This window comes from Scyliorhinus torazame, chromosome 22 (assembly GCF_047496885.1).
Source record: "Scyliorhinus torazame isolate Kashiwa2021f chromosome 22, sScyTor2.1, whole genome shotgun sequence".
In the NCBI taxonomy this organism is placed as follows: domain Eukaryota; kingdom Metazoa; phylum Chordata; class Chondrichthyes; order Carcharhiniformes; family Scyliorhinidae; genus Scyliorhinus; species Scyliorhinus torazame.
In genome coordinates this window covers 87,467,196-87,487,249 of record NC_092728.1, presented here as the reverse complement: position 1 = coordinate 87,487,249, position 20,054 = coordinate 87,467,196, and the positions used below count along the sequence as shown (strand labels likewise).

At 49.6% G+C, this 20,054-nt stretch overlaps 1 protein-coding gene across 5 annotated transcripts in view; it reads right to left on the bottom strand.

Annotated features, from left to right (window-relative positions):
- LOC140399187 (ras-specific guanine nucleotide-releasing factor RalGPS1-like) overlaps positions 1-20,054 on the bottom strand; it is an 839,817-nt gene that overhangs the window by 292,369 nt on the left and 527,394 nt on the right. For all 5 annotated transcript variants that reach the window (XM_072488521.1, XM_072488520.1, XM_072488522.1 and 2 more), the window contains exon 10: positions 2,355-2,492. In XM_072488521.1, the coding sequence (XP_072344622.1) occupies positions 2,355-2,492 (138 nt within the window). The remainder of the gene's footprint in view (positions 1-2,354; positions 2,493-20,054) is intronic.

Below are 20,054 nucleotides of genomic sequence, written 5' to 3'. Positions count from 1 at the left end.
ATCACTCTGTGATTCTGCAGGCTGAATGTTGTGGGGCACCTTGTCCCCCACCCCACTCCAGCTAAAATGTTGGTCGGGAGCATGTCCACAATGAAACCGGCAACCCTGCAGCCATTTATCACTCTGCGGGTGTTAATTGATTCACGGTGAGACTCCCCCCCTCCCCTCGCCACTTTTTCTTAGAGCTGCTGACCAATCAGATTGCTGGCGGTTCTGTAGTCCGTAGATCCAGCAGTGGTCACTACAAGCGGTTCCCAAAGTAGTGGAGGCTATGTAGGCCGGACTCGGGGTACATCCAGGGTAACCGCTTGGTCGAACGGCCAGGCCCTGGCGAGCGGAGGCAGGTACTGGCAGTGGCCAGGTTTAAGTGGTGCAGACTCGGCCGTGGACATGTCTCCAGAGCAGTGTCCTATCCCCTGGGTTTGCGGGTGTTGGCTGCTGCATGTGTGGTGTTGCCCCCGCAGTGCTCAAGCACAGTGTCCAGGTATCAAGATGTGATTGGGATGCTAGGCAATGACTCCCACATGATACATGGCCTGCCCACCCACAGGAATCCACGGGTTGTATGAAGTGCTCACTTAACCACGTTTGCCATTTCCCTATTAGCAATAGCCTTCAGCCGCACAGCCAGAGGCTTTGGCAGTCGGTGGGGCAGAGACAGGGGTTGCCCCCGAAACAGGTACACACGATCCAGGGATTGGCATGGTGGTGCTGCAAGTGGTTGCCCTCTGGTTGCCCCCCTTCATGCCTCCCCCCCACCCTCCCATGGTGGCCCAGCCCTGGGAGTGTCCCATCCGCATCCGAGGGTCTCCCACCCCCTGCTGAGCACTGGGGTGGCAGGCTCGGCGCCCCCGGGCTCTTTGCCTGTGAGCAAAGATAGCTACTCCCCTCCTCGGCTCCCCGCAGAAGCCCTTCCGCAAATTCACATTTTTAAAAAGGAGTACTAACCGGCGCCAGCGTGAGCACTTGCTGGGGAGGCTGCTGGATGGCGGGAGGCTGTTGGTTATGGGGTGGCTCTTGTTAATTGCATGGAAATGGGGCTTACGTGGTGATAATTGGTTTCTCGCCACGCTACGGCGAGATCCCGATTTTACCTACAGGAATGGGCCAGCTGCATTGCAAACTGTTTGGCTCCTGGCGTGGTTCTCGTTTTTGGCTATTCACCGGCCTTGTTTCGCCTGAGCGAGAGCGTAACGAGGCCGGATAATCACGACCAATATCTTTGCAACAACAACTTACATTTATATAGCACCTTTAGCTCAGTGAACTGTTCCAACTCTCAGCAATGCCCTGCACTGTCACCCATCCTTCAAACATTTTCCCCAAGTGTTCTCGACAATCATCTTAAGCGACGAGGATTCACATCACAATTCACAGGTTAATATTGTTGGCAAAAGAAAATTCTGAATTAAATATAAGCCTAATGCAAAATATAGATCAAAAAATAAATTCCGATATTCAGTCAGAGAGATCTAGATGTACAGGTCCACAGGTCATTGAAAGGGGCAACACAGATGGAGAAGGTAGTCAAGAAGGCATACCTGCTTGCCTTCATTGGCCGGGGCATTGAGTATAAGAATTGGCAAGTCATGTTGCAGCTGTATAGAACCTTAGTTAGGCCATACTTGGAGTATGGTGTTCAATTCTGGTCGCCACACTACCAGAAGGATGTGGAGGCTTTAGAGAGGGTGCAGAAGAGATTTACCAGGATGTTGCCTGGTATGGAGGGCATTAGATATGAGGAGCGGTTGAATAAACTCGGTTTGTTCTCACTGGAACGACGGAGGTTGAGGGGCGACCTGATAGAGGTCTACAAATTATGAGGGGCATAGACAGAGTGGATAGTCAGAGGCTTTTTCAGAGAGTAGAGGGGTCAATTACTAGGGGGCATAGGTTTGCAGTGCGAGGGGCAAGGTTTAGAGGAGATGTACGAGGCAAGTTTTATTACACAGAGGGTCGTGGGTGCCTGGAACTCGCTACCGTAGGAGGTGGTGGAAGCAGGGATGATGGTGGCATTTAAGGGACATCTTGACAAATACATGAATAGGATGGGAATAGAGGGATACGGACCCCGGAAGTGCAGAAGATTTTAGTTTAGACGGGCAGCATGGTCGGCACAGGCTTGGAGGGACAAAGGGCCTGTTCCTGTGCTGTACTTTTCTTTGTTCTTTGTTCTAGGTTATAAAACGGGTAAGTGCCCCGTACTGCCAGAAATGTTTATCCAGGAACTGGATTTGCCAAATAAATAATGTTCACATTTTTTAGCACTTTAAAAGCAATGCTTATATTGTCACTTATTTGACACAAACGTTTATGTTTAAACAAAAAGAATGGGACAAAAATTAAATACAGACCACAATTGAAAGAAACTTGTAAATCGGAAATGCTCCTCAAAATGTTGTTCATCTGATTCGATCTCTGCTCATTTTCCATGATGCTGTCTGATGCGGGATAGGCTGAGTCAATGTAGATCAAATCCAACAAGTAAATCCCTAAAATTGAAACATAATATTCAACGTTAGACTATGAATGTATCATTCAGCTTTTAATAACTTTGATGTTAGAAAAAAAACGTTACAATCTCGAAGTATCTTGTAGTGGTACATTAATGAGATTGTTAGCATTCACAAGAGGCCAGCTGGGTGGGGGGCCCAGCTGGGACACTGGGCTGGGGAGGGTAGCTGGGACACTGGGCTGGGGGGCCCATCTGGGACACTAGGCTGGGGGGGGGGGGGGGGGGTAGCTGGGACACTGGGCTGGGTGGGCCCATCTGGGACACTGGGCTGGGGGGGGGTAGCTGGGACACTGGGCTGGGTGGGCCCATCTGGGTCACTGGGCTGGGGGAGGGCAGCTGGGACATTGGGCTGGGGGGGGGGGGGGGGGGCAGCTGGGACATTGGGCTGGGGGGGGGGGGGGGGGCAGCTGGGACATTGGGCTGGGGGGGGGGGGGCAGCTGGGACACTGGGCTGAGGGGGCCAGCTGGGACACTGGGCTGAGGGGGCCAGCTGGGACACTGGGCTGAGGGGGCCAGCTGGGACACTGGGCTGAGGGGGCCAGCTGGGACACTGGGCTGAGGGGGCCAGCTGGGACACTGGGCTGAGGGGGCCAGCTGGGACACTGGGCTGAGGGGGCCAGCTGGGACACTGGGCTGAGGGGGCCAGCTGGGACACTGGGCTGAGGGGGCCAGCTGGGACACTGGGCTGAGGGGGCCAGCTGGGACACTGGGCTGAGGGGGCCAGCTGGGACACTGGGCTGAGGGGGCCAGCTGGGACACTGGGCTGAGGGGGCCAGCTGGGACACTGGGCTGAGGGGGCCAGCTGGGACACTGGGCTGAGGGGGCCAGCTGGGACACTGGGCTGAGGGGGCCAGCTGGGACACTGGGCTGAGGGGGCCAGCTGGGACACTGGGCTGAGGGGGCCAGCTGGGACACTGGGCTGAGGGGGCCAGCTGGGACACTGGGCTGAGGGGGCCAGCTGGGACACTGGGCTGAGGGGGCCAGCTGGGACACTGGGCTGAGGGGGCCAGCTGGGACACTGGGCTGGGTGGGCCAGCTGGGACACTGGGCTGGGTGGGCAGCTGGGACACTGGGCTGGGGGGGGGGGGGGGCAGCTGGGACGCTGGGCTGGGAGGGGGGGGCAGCTCGGACACTGGTCTGAGGGGGCCAGCTGGGACACTGGGCTGAGGGGGCCAGCTGGGACACTGGGCTGAGGGGGGCCAGCTGGGACACTGGGCTGAGGGGGGCCAGCTGGGACACTGGGCTGAGGGGGGCCAGCTGGGACACTGGGCTGAGGGGGGCCAGCTGGGACACTGGGCTGAGGGGGGCCAGCTGGGACACTGGGCTGAGGGGGGCCAGCTGGGACACTGGGCTGAGGGGGGCCAGCTGGGACACTGGGCTGAGGGGGGCCAGCTGGGACACTGGGCTGAGGGGGGCCAGCTGGGACACTGGGCTGAGGGGGGCCAGCTGGGACACTGGGCTGAGGGGGGCCAGCTGGGACACTGGGCTGAGGGGGGCCAGCTGGGACACTGGGCTGAGGGGGGCCAGCTGGGACACTGGGCTGAGGGGGGCCAGCTGGGACACTGGGCTGAGGGGGGCCAGCTGGGACACTGGGCTGAGTGGGGCCAGCTGGGACACTGGGCTGAGGGGGGCCAGCTGGGACACTGGGCTGAGGGGGGCCAGCTGGGACACTGGGCTGAGGGGGGCCAGCTGGGACACTGGGCTGAGGGGGGCCAGCTGGGACACTGGGCTGAGGGGGGCCAGCTGGGACACTGGGCTGAGGGGGGCCAGCTGGGACACTGGGCTGAGGGGGGCAGCTGGGACACTGGGCTGAGGGGGCCAGCTGGGACACTGGGCTGAGGGGGCCAGCTGGGACACTGGGCTGAGGGGGCCAGCTGGGACACTGGGCTGAGGGGGCCAGCTGGGACACTGGGCTGAGGGGGCCAGCTGGGACACTGGGCTGAGGGGGCCAGCTGGGACACTGGGCTGAGGGGGCCAGCTGGGACACTGGGCTGAGGGGGCCAGCTGGGACACTGGGCTGTGGGGGCCAGCTGGGGCACTGGGCTGAGGGGGCCAGCTGGGACACTGGGCTGAGGGGGCCAGCTGGGACACTGGGCTGAGGGGGCCAGCTGGGACACTGGGCTGTGGGGGCCAGCTGGGACACTGGGCTGAGGGGGCCAGCTGGGACACTGGGCTGAGGGGGCCAGCTGGGACACTGGGCTGAGGGGGCCAGCTGGGACACTGGGCTGTGGGGGCCAGCTGGGGCACTGGGCTGAGGGGGCCAGCTTGGACACTGGGCTGAGGGGGCCAGCTGGGACACTGGGCTGAGGGGGCCAGCTGGGACACTGGGCTGGGTGGGCCAGCTGGGACACTGGGCTGAGGGGGCCAGCTGGGACACTGGGACGCTGGGCTGGGGGGGGGGGGGCAGCTCGGACACTGGGCTGAGGGGGCCAGCTGGGACACTCGGCTGAGGGGGCCAGCTGGGACACTGGGCTGAGGGGGCCAGCTGGGACACTGGGCTGAGGGGGGCAGCTGGGACACTGGGCTGAGGGGGCCAGCTGGGACACTGGGCTGAGGGGGCCAGCTGGGACACTGGGCTGAGGGGGCCAGCTGGGACACTGGGCTGAGGGGGCCAGCTGGGACACTGGGCTGAGGGGGCCAGCTGGGACACTGGGCTGAGGGGGCCAGCTGGGACACTGGGCTGAGGGGGCCAGCTGGGACACTGGGCTGAGGGGGCCAGCTGGGACACTGGGCTGAGGGGGCCAGCTGGGACACTGGGCTGAGGGGGCCAGCTGGGACACTGGGCTGAGGGGGGAAGGGGGTTGCAGCTGGGACACTGGGCTGAGGAGGCCAGCTGGGACACTGGGTTGGGGTGGCAGCTGGGTTATCGTGTTTGGGGGGGGGGGGGTGGGCGGAGCAGCTGGGGGAGCTGGGATACTGTGCTGGGGGGGCAGGTAGGACACTGAGTTTGGGGAAGCAGCTGGACGGGTTTTTTTTTTTGGGGGGGGGGGAAGCAGCTGGGGGAGCTGGGACACTGGGTGGGGCAGCTGTGACACTGAGTTGGGGGGGAGGCGCAGCTGGGTTATCCCGTTTTGGGGGGGCGGGGGGAGCAGCTGAGGGAACTGGGACACTGGGTGGGGCAGCTGTGAACTGTGAGACACGAAGAAAGTCAATAAACTCTCTCAAGAGAGAATCTTGGTCTCGATTTCAAAAGCCAGCTAGCAACACTGGGCACAGGCCACGTTCTACCAGGCTGGAAATCCTGAGGCAATATAAAAAAGGGCAAGGAATAACTCCCTCTTGCGCCGTACCTTTTTCCTGACTTTTCCATCTGGATGTTCCCAGGAGGAAAAGTCAGCATAATTGCACCATATTTTTTCAGGGATGGTAATGGAATGATTACTTTTGCTTGATAATTGGAATGGGAAGAGACTACAGCACAGAACAGCATTGAATTTCCCATCATTTGGCAATGTCTTTCAGCTATGTGTCAGAATGAAAAATACCGCAGTCATACAATTAGGAGTGGTCTCCTGAGGCTGAAGCTGGAGCCTACTATTGGTACAAAGTATAGGGAGCTGGCTGTGCTATCATCTGAACTAGGGCTGCTCAACAGGGTTGCCAACTGTGAGTAAAATACATTCCTGGATGTGTCGTCACATGACTTTCCCCTGACACTCCAGCCACTCGGTGGCCAACACATCCATCCTTGTGCCGCAGGGATCTTCCTATACCAATTGTAAAGCAAAAAGACACATTACCCGATTGGGTGACGCTTGATTGACAGCCAAACAGCCCATTACCCTCTGCAATTTTCAATATTTTACATCTGATAAGGAGAAATGTTCAAAGAAAATAACAAAAAAAATCCCAACAAGTTTTGATGGCCCGATAGGGCAGCACGGTAGTGCAGTGGTTAGCACGGCTGCCTCACGGCACCAAGGTCCCAGATCTGACCCCGGCCCTGGGTCATTGTCCGTGTGGAGTTTGCACATTCTCCCCGTGTTTGCGTGGGTTTCACCCCCACAACCCAAAGGTGTGCAGGATAGGTGGATTGGCCACGCTAAATTACCCCTGAATGGGCAAAAAATGAATTGGATACTCTAAATTCATTTAAAAACTTTTTAAAAAAGTTTTTGTGTCCCGATGATTTTACTCCAGGGTTACACGCGGCAGTGTCCTAGAGATTGACCATCAATCCTGGAGACTCCACCCCAGTCCAAGAGGATTGGCAACACTACTGCTTTACATTAATCAATAAGGAAAGCATTCCATTCCCAGTACGAGATGGGCATAAAATCAGTTGCACAGTTCAACATTTGGTGGAAAGATTTGAGGTGAAAGGCAGAGAACAGCAATAACCCGATAACTGTGGAGTTAAGTCATGAATGAGCTGCAATCAGGACTGGGATAGGCAGATTTTTAATCCGTGAGGGGATCAAGGGTGATGGGGAAAAGGCAGGAAGGTGGAGTTGAGGATTATCACATCATATCGTCGTGATCTCATTGAACAGCAGAGCAGACCAGATGGGCTGAATGGCCTACTTCTGTTGCTACATCTTACGGTCTCAGCACCCTCAGTTGTGGAATAAAAGGTCGGATGTAGAGAAATGTTTACTTATTTTAATCACTACACAAATTCTTTCAACCCTCTTAATTCATACCTTCTGATCACAATTTAGAAATGTTCTGTCAATTATCATGAACATTGGCAATAGGGTTGCCTTTATCTGCTCACCCAGTGCAAAACTCAACCATGTGTTGTTAACAGTAAAGGGATCAATCAGAATATATATAAAAAGCCCAAATAGGGTTTTCACATTTCTTTTCTGTTATTGGCTGCTGGTGAATGTCCTTTTAAAATAATGACAGTGCAGTTTTCAGCAAAAGGATGTAGCACTGCTTCATCTCTCCCCCTCCCCTCCACCCCCGTACAAAAACACACCAGCAGAAAAAGCACTGTGGCCTTTTAGTGACTGGTAGGTGCCGTTCGAAAATGTTCCGCAGGATTGCAGGACACAGCAAAAGCCAAATGTTGTGGCGTTGTCAATTAGGTGGAAATCTACATGGCTCATTTGCCGAGAACACGCAAGCCACAATGAGGCTATTTTACCTCGAATTACGTGAAGAAACGGCACGACCTCGGTGTCCCATCCCCACTTCCCCCAAATCTTTACATTCCAAATAAATGCAAAAACTGGCGTTACTCAGTCAGTCATGCAGAAACTGAAAGGGGAAAGATGATTTTTTTTTTGGGATGGGAGCCCTAATTTAAGGGTCTCATCGTGACCTGCCTTTCAGTTAGAAGTTGCCTGTTGCACATTGGCAGCTTCACCTGTTTTGGTTTAGCTCCACCATATTGAAATCTGGACTTTCTCATAACACAGAGCTACATGGTTCAGGACACCTAGCGGAAAGCCTATGAATCAATTCAAAATAAGAGGGAATTTGCCTTGATCTGACACTTTCGATGTCGCCCAATAGCCTCTTATAACTGTGGGACTTTGCAAAGGGAATTTTCAGCAGCCAATCTTGCAAAAGAATAACTAACAGTCTGGTGCAGCCAAGTTGACACGATCTAGTGCTGAAGTGGTGGTGCAAGTTTCCCAACGTAATATTGTGAATAAATCATCCAACTGATGAGACCTCAGCCCTGAATTATTCAACATGATTTACCTTGCTGTAGCTGATCTTGTGAAAACAGCCTCCAAACTGTGACCAACCTTCCAAAACCCGTTTCCCAGAAGGCACAGCTACATAAAACTCTCAACTTGTCATCACGCCATCTTGCATCGCTATCCCACCCCAGTCCATCTTCTCTTTCATCATCTAATCTCATTTGATTCGCCAAAAACGCAAAGTAATCGAAGCCATTTTCGACTCATTCCAATGGGGATAAGTCATTGACAACTCTTAACAGATGAAGCACTTCACTGAGAACTTAAGCAGAATGCCTGAAGCTTTGATATCTCACAAGTGAGATACAGAATTTGTGTCTTTCATTGCTTGGGCACGTTCGGAGCCTCTCGGGAGTCTGGGCAATTTTGAAAAATGACAAACTGTAATTGTTACACATAAAACGAGGAGTGACTTCCTTTTGTTAATCATTATTTCAAGGGATTTGGGCTTCACTGGCTACGCCAGCTATCATTGCCCATCCCAAAGCATCTGAGGAATAAGTTGCTTCGGAAAACCTGACCAGTTGGTTATGTCCAATTATCCTTTACAGCTCTTGCTCTGTTGAGCTTGTATTTATTATTGCCACACTCATTGTCTGAGCAATTAAGCTACTTATTATTTTTCCACCCCCCCCCCCCCCAATCAGATTTCTGCTCTTTGCTTTTCGGTCCTCGCAGTCCCTACGAGATTTGCAGTAGCTGTCTCACACATGAGCTTAGACGTTAGCTTCAACAATCTGCTTTCAATATGGGGCTTGAATTTCGTCCACGATGCTTTATTCCCAATATCGCTTCGCTTTGACAAATGCTTAATGAACAGTTAATGGCAAAATAATTGGAGCTGGGTACACTGGGTGCTGCCAGGATTTGACATTTGTTTCCGCTGAAGGTAGACAGCCTGTAATATGATTTGTCAATAAATTCTTGACAGAGCATTCAAACATTTGAGCCAACCATGCAATAATCTGACCATTAAATGCTCTAGCTGCCTTGCTGACAACCAAGCTCTTTGACGCTTATGATCAGCAGGAATGTCAAGCAGACACAAAATGATATTCCACTGAAGCCATCTAGTCTTCTGAAAGAGATTTCTTTGTGTTACATAGAACATACAGTGCAGAAGGAGGCCATTTGGCCCATCGAATCTGCACCGACCCACTTAAGCCCTCACTTCCACCCAATCCCCGTAACCCAATAACCCCACCTAACCTTTTTGGTCACTCCCGTAACCCAATAACCCCACCTAACCTTATTGGTCACTGAGGGCAATTTATCATGGCCAATTCACCTAACCTGCACGTCTTTGGACTGTGGGAGGCAACAGGAGCACCCGGAGGAAACCCACGCAGACACAGGAAGAACGTGCAGACTCCGCAAAACCAGAGACCCAGCAGGGAATCGAACCTGGGACCCTGGTGCTGTGAAGCCACAGTGCTAGCCACTTCTTTCACCAACTGTTGTGTGATGTTGAAGACAGCACTTTTTTTTTTTTGCTTGGTCCTCACTAATTTTCCTCCTTCCCCTCTTTTCCCGAATGTACTTGCTCTTTACCAGAGTTTAATTCCATGAGCACCAGTGCCCTCTGGTACCAGAACCATGAAGCCATTATTATGCAATAATAATAATATTATTATTACACGCAAGTCAATTTTTTATTTCCCTCTTCAAGATGGATATGTGGGTAGCACGGTAGCATTGTGGATAGCACAATTGCTTCACAGCTCCAGGGTCCCAGGTTCAATTCCGGCTTGGGTCACTGTCTGTGCGGAGTCTGCACATCCTCCTCGTGTGCGCGTGGGTTTCCTCCGGGTGCTCCGGTTTCCTTCCACAGTCCAAAGATGTGCAGGTTAGGTGGATTGGCCATGATAAATTGCCCTTAGTGTTGGGTGGGGTTACTGGGTTATGGGGATAGGGTGGAGGTGTTGACCTTGGGTAGGGTGCTCTTTCCAAGAGCCGGTGCAGACTCGGCTCTGTGGTTCAGTCATTGAGCAAGGTCAAGACAGAGAGCAATAGATTTCTAGATGGTAAAGGCATTAAGGAACATGAGGATAGTGAGAGAAAATTACATTGAGGTGGAATCAGCCATGATCTAATTGAATGGCGGAGCAGGCTCGAGGGACAGAAATGGTCTCCTCCTGCTCCTATTTCGTAGTTCCAATGATAAGATTAAATTAATGTAACGGTATATAGCCTGGAGCCTACAGAGCCTATAATAAAATATAGGTGAATGGATAAAGGTACTCCCTGTCTATGGAGTTCTCATTTGACCGTTTCACATCCAGAAGCTACAAAAACAAGACTGACTGGAATAGTACAGGCATGCTTTATGGATGTGCAGTGCCCATAAGCTCTGAGCTTTAACGGAATGGAGACATCTTAAATATCCCAAAGATAGCTACATAACTGTAGCTTTCCAGGTGCAGCTAAAATGGAAAGGGAGTGCTGTAGGACACCCAAATAAAATAATCTGCACAAAACCAGGTTAAATACTTCAGAAAGTGGAATCAAATCAGTAACATGGTAGAATAAGACACCTCTGGCCAAATAACTTTCCACAGAGCTGTGTGTTTAACAAGAAGATAACTGACTTGAAAGAAGGAAACATCTAAACAAATTATCTGTTTAAGCAAAGGAGCCAACTGACATTGGGACTGTTAGTGGGCCAATTAAAACATCGAAGAAGGGAAATTGGTCAGAGTTGGCTGTATTCTGCAGAGTGTTACATTCCGCCAGTTATTAATCCTCATGCCAATCATGTCCATTGTTCCTTTTGACAGGAGCTTGAGAATACAAAACAAATAAGCCTGGCGCAGACTGAAAAGCGAACTGCAGTGGGACGCTACTTCCTGAGCCTTATCCACCTTTGCTTGTGGCACCAATAAGCAAAAGAACAGCAACAATTACGGAGGAACTGTGGCATGAAATAACGGAGCAGCCAGGGCTGGAGCTCAAGTGGTCAACTGAACACCACACGTGGCTGCTGGATATCCTCACATTGTGATTTGCGTTATTTGATAAAACACAATGAATGGTACACTGAGAATAGAGGTAAGCTGCTCATTGCAACTACTCTCTGTTAGCATATGTACAGGCCATGATTCATTGCCTTACTGCTATGACTGGGGCCAGCCAGTAAGGATTGTCCATGGCTAATGTGGTGCATTGACACAACAAACAGTTCTGGATGAGCATTCTCTGCTTTTACAATAGGATAGTACAAAGTCTTACAACACCAGGTTAAAGTCCAACAGGTTTGTTTCGATGTCACTAGCTTTCGGAGCGCTGCTCCTTCCTCAGGTGAATGAAGAGGTCTGTTCCAGAAACACATATATAGACAAATTCAAAGATGCCAAACAATGCTTGGAATGCGATCATTAGCAGGTGATTAAATCTTTACAGATCCAGAGATGGGGTAACCCCGGGAAAAAAGAGGTGTGAATTGTGTCAAGCCAGGACAGTTGGTAGGATTACGCAGGCCAGATGGTGGGGGATGAATGTAATGTGACATGAATCCCAGGTCCCGGTTGAGGCCGCACTCATGTGTGCGGAACTTGGCTATAAGTTTCTGCTCGGCGATTCTGCGTTGTCGCGCGTCCTGAAGGCCGCCTTGAAGAACGCTTACCCGGAGATCAGAGGCTGAATGCCCTTGACTGCTGAAGTGTTCTCCGACTGGAAGGGAACATTCCTGCTTGGTGATTGTTGCGCGATGTCCGCTCATTCGTTGTCGCAACGTCTGCATGGTCTCGCCAATGTACCACGCTTCGGGACATCCTTTCCTGCAGCGTATGAGGTAGACAACGTTGGCCGAGTCACACGGCGAAGAATCACTGAAACGACTAATCACCTGCTAATGGTCGCATTCCAAGCATTGTTTGGCATCTTTGAATTTGTCTATATATGTGTTTCTGGAACAGACCTCTTCATTCACCTGAGGAAGGAGCAGCGTTCTGAAAGCTAGTGACATCGAAACAAACCTGTTGGACTTTAACCTGGTGTTGTAAGACTTCGTACTGTGCTCACCCCAGTCCAACGCCGGCATCTCCACATACAATAGGATAGGATTAGGTCAGTGAAACGGAGATTGATTGGATTGGAGAGGCGACGGTTTTAATTGTTTTCTCTCCTTCAGCTCATTTTCATCAGAAGCACTTAAATCAAATCAATAAAGGCGGAAAGAACTCACTGATATATTCCGCCAGAGCTTTAGATTGCCTGAAATTCAGACAATTTAAAGTTGAAGCCAAAACTAAAGATGCTACATGTTTCTCATAGTCACATTGGTCTGGATAATACGGATTTGAAGGCGGGCGTTCGAAAAATGTGATGTGCCCGCCGCCTACCCACCTGTCACTTAATGGCCACATGCCCCCACCGCTTACCCTGAGCAGGGAGGCCCATGCCATGGCAGCTTTAAATGAGTGGGTAATGTCGGGCAAAGGGGAGGAGTACCACCTTTGGGAGGGTCTTTTCTGCCACCGAGGGCAACCTTCGTAGGGCCTCAGCCCTACCTTTATAAGCCTCTCCCCCCTCAGCCTCTTAAACCTGGCCACTGCCAGTACCTGTTGCCTCCGCTCGCCAGGGCCTGGCCGTTCGACCAAGCGGTTACCCTGGATGTACCCCGAGTCCGGCCTACATAGCCTCCACTACTTTGGGAACCGCTTGTAGTGACCACTGCTGGATCTACGGACTACAGAACCGCTGGCAATCTGATTGGTCAGCAGCTCTAAGAAAAAGTGGCGAGGGGAGGGGGGGGAGTCTCACCGTGAATCAATTAACACCCGCAGAGTGATAAATGGCTGCAGGGTTGCCGGTTTCATTGTGGACATGCTCCCGACCAACATTTTAGCTGGAGTGGGGTGGGGGACAAGGTGCCCCACAACATTCAGCCTGCAGAATGACAGAGTGATAACACACAGAAGAAGCTGATTCAGTCCAGCTGTTTGTCAGAGCCAGTGGACTTCGCAGTAGTGAATATCCCAACCAGAGGGACTGAACAATCAGCCTACCTCGCTGAATAAGCTTGAATCAGTTTGCCACCATTCAAGATCTCAGTTTACCACTGCGTAAACAAAAAGCAATTTCAATTCAAAGGAAAATGATACTTCATGGCTATTAGGTTCAGGACTGCCTGGCGGATTTTGAAAATGTTTTGGTTTGCCTGGAGTCAAGTGAGTTCATCGAACGAACAACTGAAGGTGCTAGGTTGGATCTTGGTCTGTGATGAACTTAGGAGAGAAGGTAGGAGACAATGCAACTCAACGCCCTCAGGATTGGAAAAGGAATAATAGGCTCAGATTAATTCTGGAGGTCGACATTCATAGATTATCATAGAATTTACAGTGCAGAAGGAGGACATTTGGCCCATCGAGTCTTCACCGGCTCTTGGAAAGAGCACCCTACCCAAGCCCACACCTCCACCCTATCCCCATAACCCAGTAACCCCACCCAACACTAAGGGCACTTTTGGAGACTAAGGGCAATTTATCATGGCCAATCCACCTAACCTGCACATCTTTGGACTGTGGGAGGAAACCGGAGTACCCGGAGGAAACCTACGCACACACGGGGAGGATTTGCAGACTCCGCACAGACAGTGACCCAAGCTGGAATCGAATCTGGGACCCTGGAGCTGTGAAGCAACTGTGCTATCCACAATGCTACCGTGCTGCCCACATAATATAACTCCAGCCCAAAGTCTGTGCATGCAGTCTCTCGATATGGACAGCATCTGGCTCAAATATCAAGTTCGTCACAGTTGGATAGGATTTGCTGTGAAATCCTTTATGACAGTCTCCGAGCACTCAACACTCAATGTCAAAGTGCACACATTAATAAGATCAGCCTCTCTCCAGCCAAGTGCTGGAGGGAGTCTGGGGCCAATGAAATAAACCCCAACAAGGAGTCAAAGCGACAAAGAGAGGCCATGGGGGGGGGGGGGGGGGTGATAGAGAAAAGGAAGAAAATTCTTTCATTCTCTAATAGGTGCGGCTAGTATCATTTAACAACACAGAAGGATCTTCAATTTATGGATTGTTTTTGTTTCAAGGAAGGTGCCAAATAAACAAACCTTTCTTCAAATCAAACACAAATGGTGAGGCAAAATGTTGAGAATGTTTAAGTTTCTAGCACAGAAGTGTTGCTTTATGCTGAGGCACTTTGTGGTTGGAATGATCTGTAAGCTGCTAACTGAAACCATATTGTCGGAATGAGGGTTGGCTGAGGGAGGAGTGGCCAGTTGTTTTGTACACGGTGATTTTTTTCGGCACCAACGTAAAACTGGAATTACACAAAGATGTTTATAAAAGCCACCAAGCGATATGAAGGCTTTTAAGGGGAAGAAAAAGGTCAGAAACATGAATTTTATTATACTGTCCGAATACCAACATCCTGGGAGTTGCCACTGACCAGAAACTGAACTAGCCATATAAATATTGTGGATAAGAGAACGGGTCAGAATGCAGGGGCCCTATGGTGAGCAACTCACCTACTGACTCCCCACTATTTACAAGGCACAAGTTAAGAGTGTGATGTAATATTTTCCGCTTGCCTGGTTGAGTGCATCAACAACACTCAAGAAGCTCAAGGCCATCCCGGATAAAGCAGCCCGCTTGATTGGCATCGCTTCCACAAACATTCACCCCCTCCACCAGACACACAGTCGCAGCAGTGTGTACCATGTACAAAATGCAATGCAGAAACTCACCAAGGTTCCCAAGGCAGGACATTCCAAACCCACGACCTCTAGGATCTAGAACTACAAGGGTAGCAGATAAGGTGGAACGCCACCACCTGGAGGTTTCGCTCCAAGCTGATCGCCATCCTGACTTGGAAATATTTTGTCATTCCTTCTCTGAAACTGGGTCAATATCCTGGAACTCTCTTGGTAACAGCGCTGTTGGTTTACCTACATTACTTGGATGGCAGCAGTTCAAGAAGGCAGCTCACCACCACTTCCTTGAGGGCAATTAGTGATGGACAATAAATGCTGGTCTAGTCAGGGATGTCGACACCCCATAAATGATTTTTTAAAATAAATGCAACAGATAGTTTCCCAAGAAAGGCAGACATATCGTCCGCAAGAGTACCCAAGTGAAAACAATGTCTCGCATGTCTCTCACTCTTAATAAAACACTTTGAATTGGAGAAAATTAATTGTTGAGAATGACGTTCTTGCCAATTGTTGTCTACTGGCTTTTTGACTGGCTTTCGGAATTACCCTCTTCTGCCCACTTGAACTCATCTGGAACAAAGACCAACATTATGGTGCAATTTGCATAACCCACGGTGAGAGCTCAGACAGGTCAACTTTTGAGGTTGTGCTTTCAGCTTCTACACAGTCATTTTGGCTGGTGGTCAAAGCTCTCAGCAGCTTTAAGCTGATTTAGACTCTAAGATAGAAAGAAGCACAAATTGCGTCTGCCATTATCCCAAGACACAAGTCCGGATTCCAATTTGGGGCGGCTATCAGGTGGGTGGAGCATGTGGCAAGCTGCGTGTGCAACTGTTCAGTGTTTGATTATAAGAGTCTGGTAGCTAATCCATGATCACTGTACTTGATTGGTTAAGCCTGGGTGTGGACTCAGAGCAAAGTAAACAGGACACCACAAAAAACTACCAGAAGCTGAGCTGGAAGCATGAAGGTAAACATTTTGTGATTGAGGAGATATTTTAAAACTTTTGTAAATAAACCTGTTGTACATTTAGAAATGAGTGTCATCTTTGCATTTCTGGAGAGATATGAAATATAGAACTCTGCCATGTTGTTCATAGCATGAGGACCTGATGATTTTAATTCTGAAGTGATATTTTAGTAAGACTGGCAGGCTGCCCATTCGATTCCGTCAGGATAGCAGCATTTCCTCTACTTGCATAACACAGTATTTGATAAGCCACCCGAGACACACTTATTTAAAGCAGGAATGCACCTCTTAAATCGAGTGTGCATTGGCTGTTTTGAGAGATTTCACTGCAACTGCATTGGATAGAACTCAACTTTAAGAAAATGGGTTGGACGGCTGTGCCCAGATTGTCTGGTATCTCCCTTGCGATTCTCGTGAAAGGTGATCGGGCTGGGCAAGCAGGATGCGACTGAGTCCAAACACGTACAGCAGCCACTGTACAGTCGGCCTAGGAATAATCCCGCCCAGGATTTGGCTTACGTATGGGAAGAGGGTCAGCGTGTTCACGAGAGTTGCAAGGATGAGCACAGCTCATCAGCTCTCCGTCTCTCTCGACACTACTTGCTGACATTCCTTTCCCTCCCTTGTGTTACACCCTTACATGCGTACAGTCACAACGTCTCCTTCTGCCAGTGCAAAAAACCACACACTAACCTCATTCTCTTCTCACACTCCAGCAAACGCACAACCAGCAATTACCCTCCGAAATGTTTCCTCACTTCACATTCAACTTTCTTCAAAAGATTTGAACTCTATCTTGCTCCATTTCTTGCTTTCCTCAGATGTGAGCAATCCGGCACACCTCCACTGACAGCTACAACGCTCAGTAACTCTTGGCCTCTCTATATCCTAAGCTGGACATGATTATAGTGCCAGGGAGAGCAGCGAGAAGGGTGGCAGTACCAGCCAATACTGCCCTCACCCAAACAGAACGGGATGTCCTGGACATGAGTGGTCCTGGCAAAGCTACAAGCCTTGGGGGGGGGATGGTACCCCGTTTAGTGAAGATGCCTGACTTTATTTTTAACTGCTACTTCACCTCAGAAAATATTTAGCTAGGTTCACGACTGCATTCGCCAACTGATGTCCAACTTCTCAATGCCATCCTATCAAATACTGAAGGGAATTGAACCTCGTGCATGTTTGATTGAAAGAAGGTTCTTGTATCAAGTAACTTCTCAGTATATTTAAGCTGCAGTTATGTATTGCCAGAAAAGCAAATTAAAGCTAAACCAAATTTAGATTTCTCGCTGCCAGAACAAAAGAACATTGCAGGGAGAAATGTTTATATGGGAGCTGTATTACAAAGAGCGATTCATGATCTCTTCAAGTGGAATCAGACTTCTATAGCAAAGGAAATAGTCAAGGTATGCTAATCATGGCGAGACCCACATGGTGGTAACAAATTGAACATACTTACAAACAGCCCGATAAGCCCGATTGGCCATGATAAGCTGAACTATTAGTGGAGACACATATCAGCCGCACACGAATAGGAGTTTTCAGAATCAAGGTCATTTATTTATGTCTCTTCATTGGCCAAAAACAAAATCCTATTTAATGCACCTTCAGGATTATATTCACATAATTCTTAAATCCTGTAGCTTCACGGAGTTCCATCAAATGCCATATAGTGAATAAAGGATATGAAGGGGTAAGTTAGAAGGTGGCGTTCTAAGCTTTTGTCTTTCAAATGAGGCAAATCAACAGTGACAACACTTCAAATAAAAAGATCATTGGTGGTCAAGCACTGAGGGAGTAAAGGTGGATGCTATTTGACCGCTTGCTTATTTCCCCTGTGGGTTCAGGTTCCATCACAAAGACCGTCGGGAAATTGGGCAACACGGTAGTTAGCACAGTTGCTTCACAGCTCCAGGGTCCCAGGTTCGATTCCCGGCTCGGGTCACTGTCTGTGCAGAGTTCTCCCTGTGTTTGCGTGGGTTTCCTCCGGGTGCTCCGGTTTCCTCCCACAGTCCAAACATGCGCAGGTTTGGTGGATTAGCTGTGCTAAATTGTCCTTAGTGTCCAAAAAAGGTGAGATGGGGTGACGGGGATAGGGTGGAAGTGTGGGGATAGGGTGGAGGTATGGGCTTAGGTAGGGTGCTCTTTCCAAGGGTCGGTGCAGACCGATCGGCCGAATGGCCTCCTTCTGTCCTGTAAATTGTATGAAATCTATGAAATGTTACCCAATCAGAGTTCCTTCAAAGGGGACAGCCTTGAAGTCAACAGTGCAGCTGTCAAATTTCCAGTATGCTCCCGGTGCACCTCAAATAATCAAATGAAGATATCATTTCTTGGATTGGAAAGGATCTTGTGAGAAGGGGGTCTTTTTCTAGCAGGTAACCAACATGAGGGTCACCATGGGGCTGGGGAAATTGAGAGTCTTTCTTCGAGGATTGGACACACTTTGTCAGAAGTCACTTTGCTCATTGAGCAACCCCCCCCCCCCCCCCCCCCCCCCCCCGGCCCGTCATGCAAACCTTACAGCCGCACAATAAATTCATTGTACGACATCCCAGGCACAAGTCATAAGACGAGAGGGGAGATTTGTAAGAGGAGAGGAGGGATTACAATCAGTGGTTGTCATTTAAAAGTTGTTCTCTTGACATAAAACGTTAAACAGAAAGGGCAATCACAGGTCTTACCCCAGCCTAAATTCACTTGAGCTCGCTAGCAGAATGCAATATTGCTAATGTTACCCAATGCAGTTATTCCTTAAATTCAAATTAACATCATACTTCCTTAACTTCGAATCACATCTCAAACTCTCCTCCTGATTCAGCAATTTTCTCATGCACGTCTTATTAAACTAGGGATATGGGTTGGATTTTCCCCTCCAGCTGCAAGGCTTAAACGCTTTAAAAATGGCAGGTAGGACACGATTCTTGGTGCTGGCAATTTTCAGTGACACGGGTTTAGGGGGCATGTCAAGAGCCCACACACTGAAGTCCTGATATTGCCAGCACCATTGTGGAAGTTGGTATTTCAGACCTTCTGCAGTTTTGATGCAGTTGGGCTGGTTTTGGTGGGACAGCAGCATAGAGACGGCACGGTAGCACAGTGGTTAGCACTGTTGCTTCACAGCTCCAGAGTCCCAGGTTCGATTCCCGGCCTGGGTCACTGTCTGTGCAAAGTCTGCTCGTTGCCCCCTTGTCTGCGTGGGTTTCCTCCGGGTGCTCCAGTTTGCTCTCACAGTCCAAAGATGTGCCGGTTAGGTTGATTGGCCATGATAAATTGCCCTTGGTGTCTAAATAGGTTGGGTGGGGTTGCTGGGTTGCAGGGATGGGTGGAAGTATGGGCTTAAATAGGATGCTCTTTCTATGGGCCGATGCAGACTCGATGGGCCAAATGGCCTCCTTTTGCACTGTAAATTCTATGTTTCTATGCAACATCATGACCATGGTTGGGAGGCATGAGCCTTTTGAAAAGTAAGTACAAAATGTGTTGCCGATTTCACATGTCAAAATGAAATGCTAGATGTTTTTAGAGCAGTGAGTGATTATGGTGCTTTATTTTGGAGAGTTTAAATGATCATTAAATAATATTTTTTGCCTGGTTGCTACATCTAACAACTGGCAAGCTGTCAAGGGAATAGACAGCATTGTGAAAGTAGAAAAGTCTTCTGATGCATTAGAGTACATTATCGATTGGTTAAAGTGCTATTCTGAATTCTACAACAGCAAAATCTAGAATTTATGGTGTTCTGCACTGCTTTGATTTTTTGCTTGAAGTTGAACTCACTCATGCGTTTGGCTGTTTCAACACTGACAGATGACTTATCTTCTAGCCATGTTCAACAGCTTTAATGTATTCTATTCAGGAAAGTGTTGTTATCAGTTGTTCAGTGGGATCTAGTTATGAATGATTGGTTGACTTACAAACCAAATAATGGTTTTTGATCAGCAGTGGATGTGAACAGAACTGTGCAGCGGAATCTCATTATGAATGCTTGGCTGACTTCCAAAACCACTAATTGATTCTGCTCTTCAAGAGTTGTTTACATAACTGTCAAGGTAAATGAGAGTTTGTTAATGTTTACACAATTATGAGCTTTTAAGAGGATAATGTTTTTTTAAGTAGATTTCAAGCAATGTACATTTTGATAGATATACAAGCTTTTCAAAGATTGAAAATGTTATGAGAGTTCTTTGCTTCTCTTTGTAATGGATACAGAGAGTGGTTTGGGGATGAGGAGTTTAATGG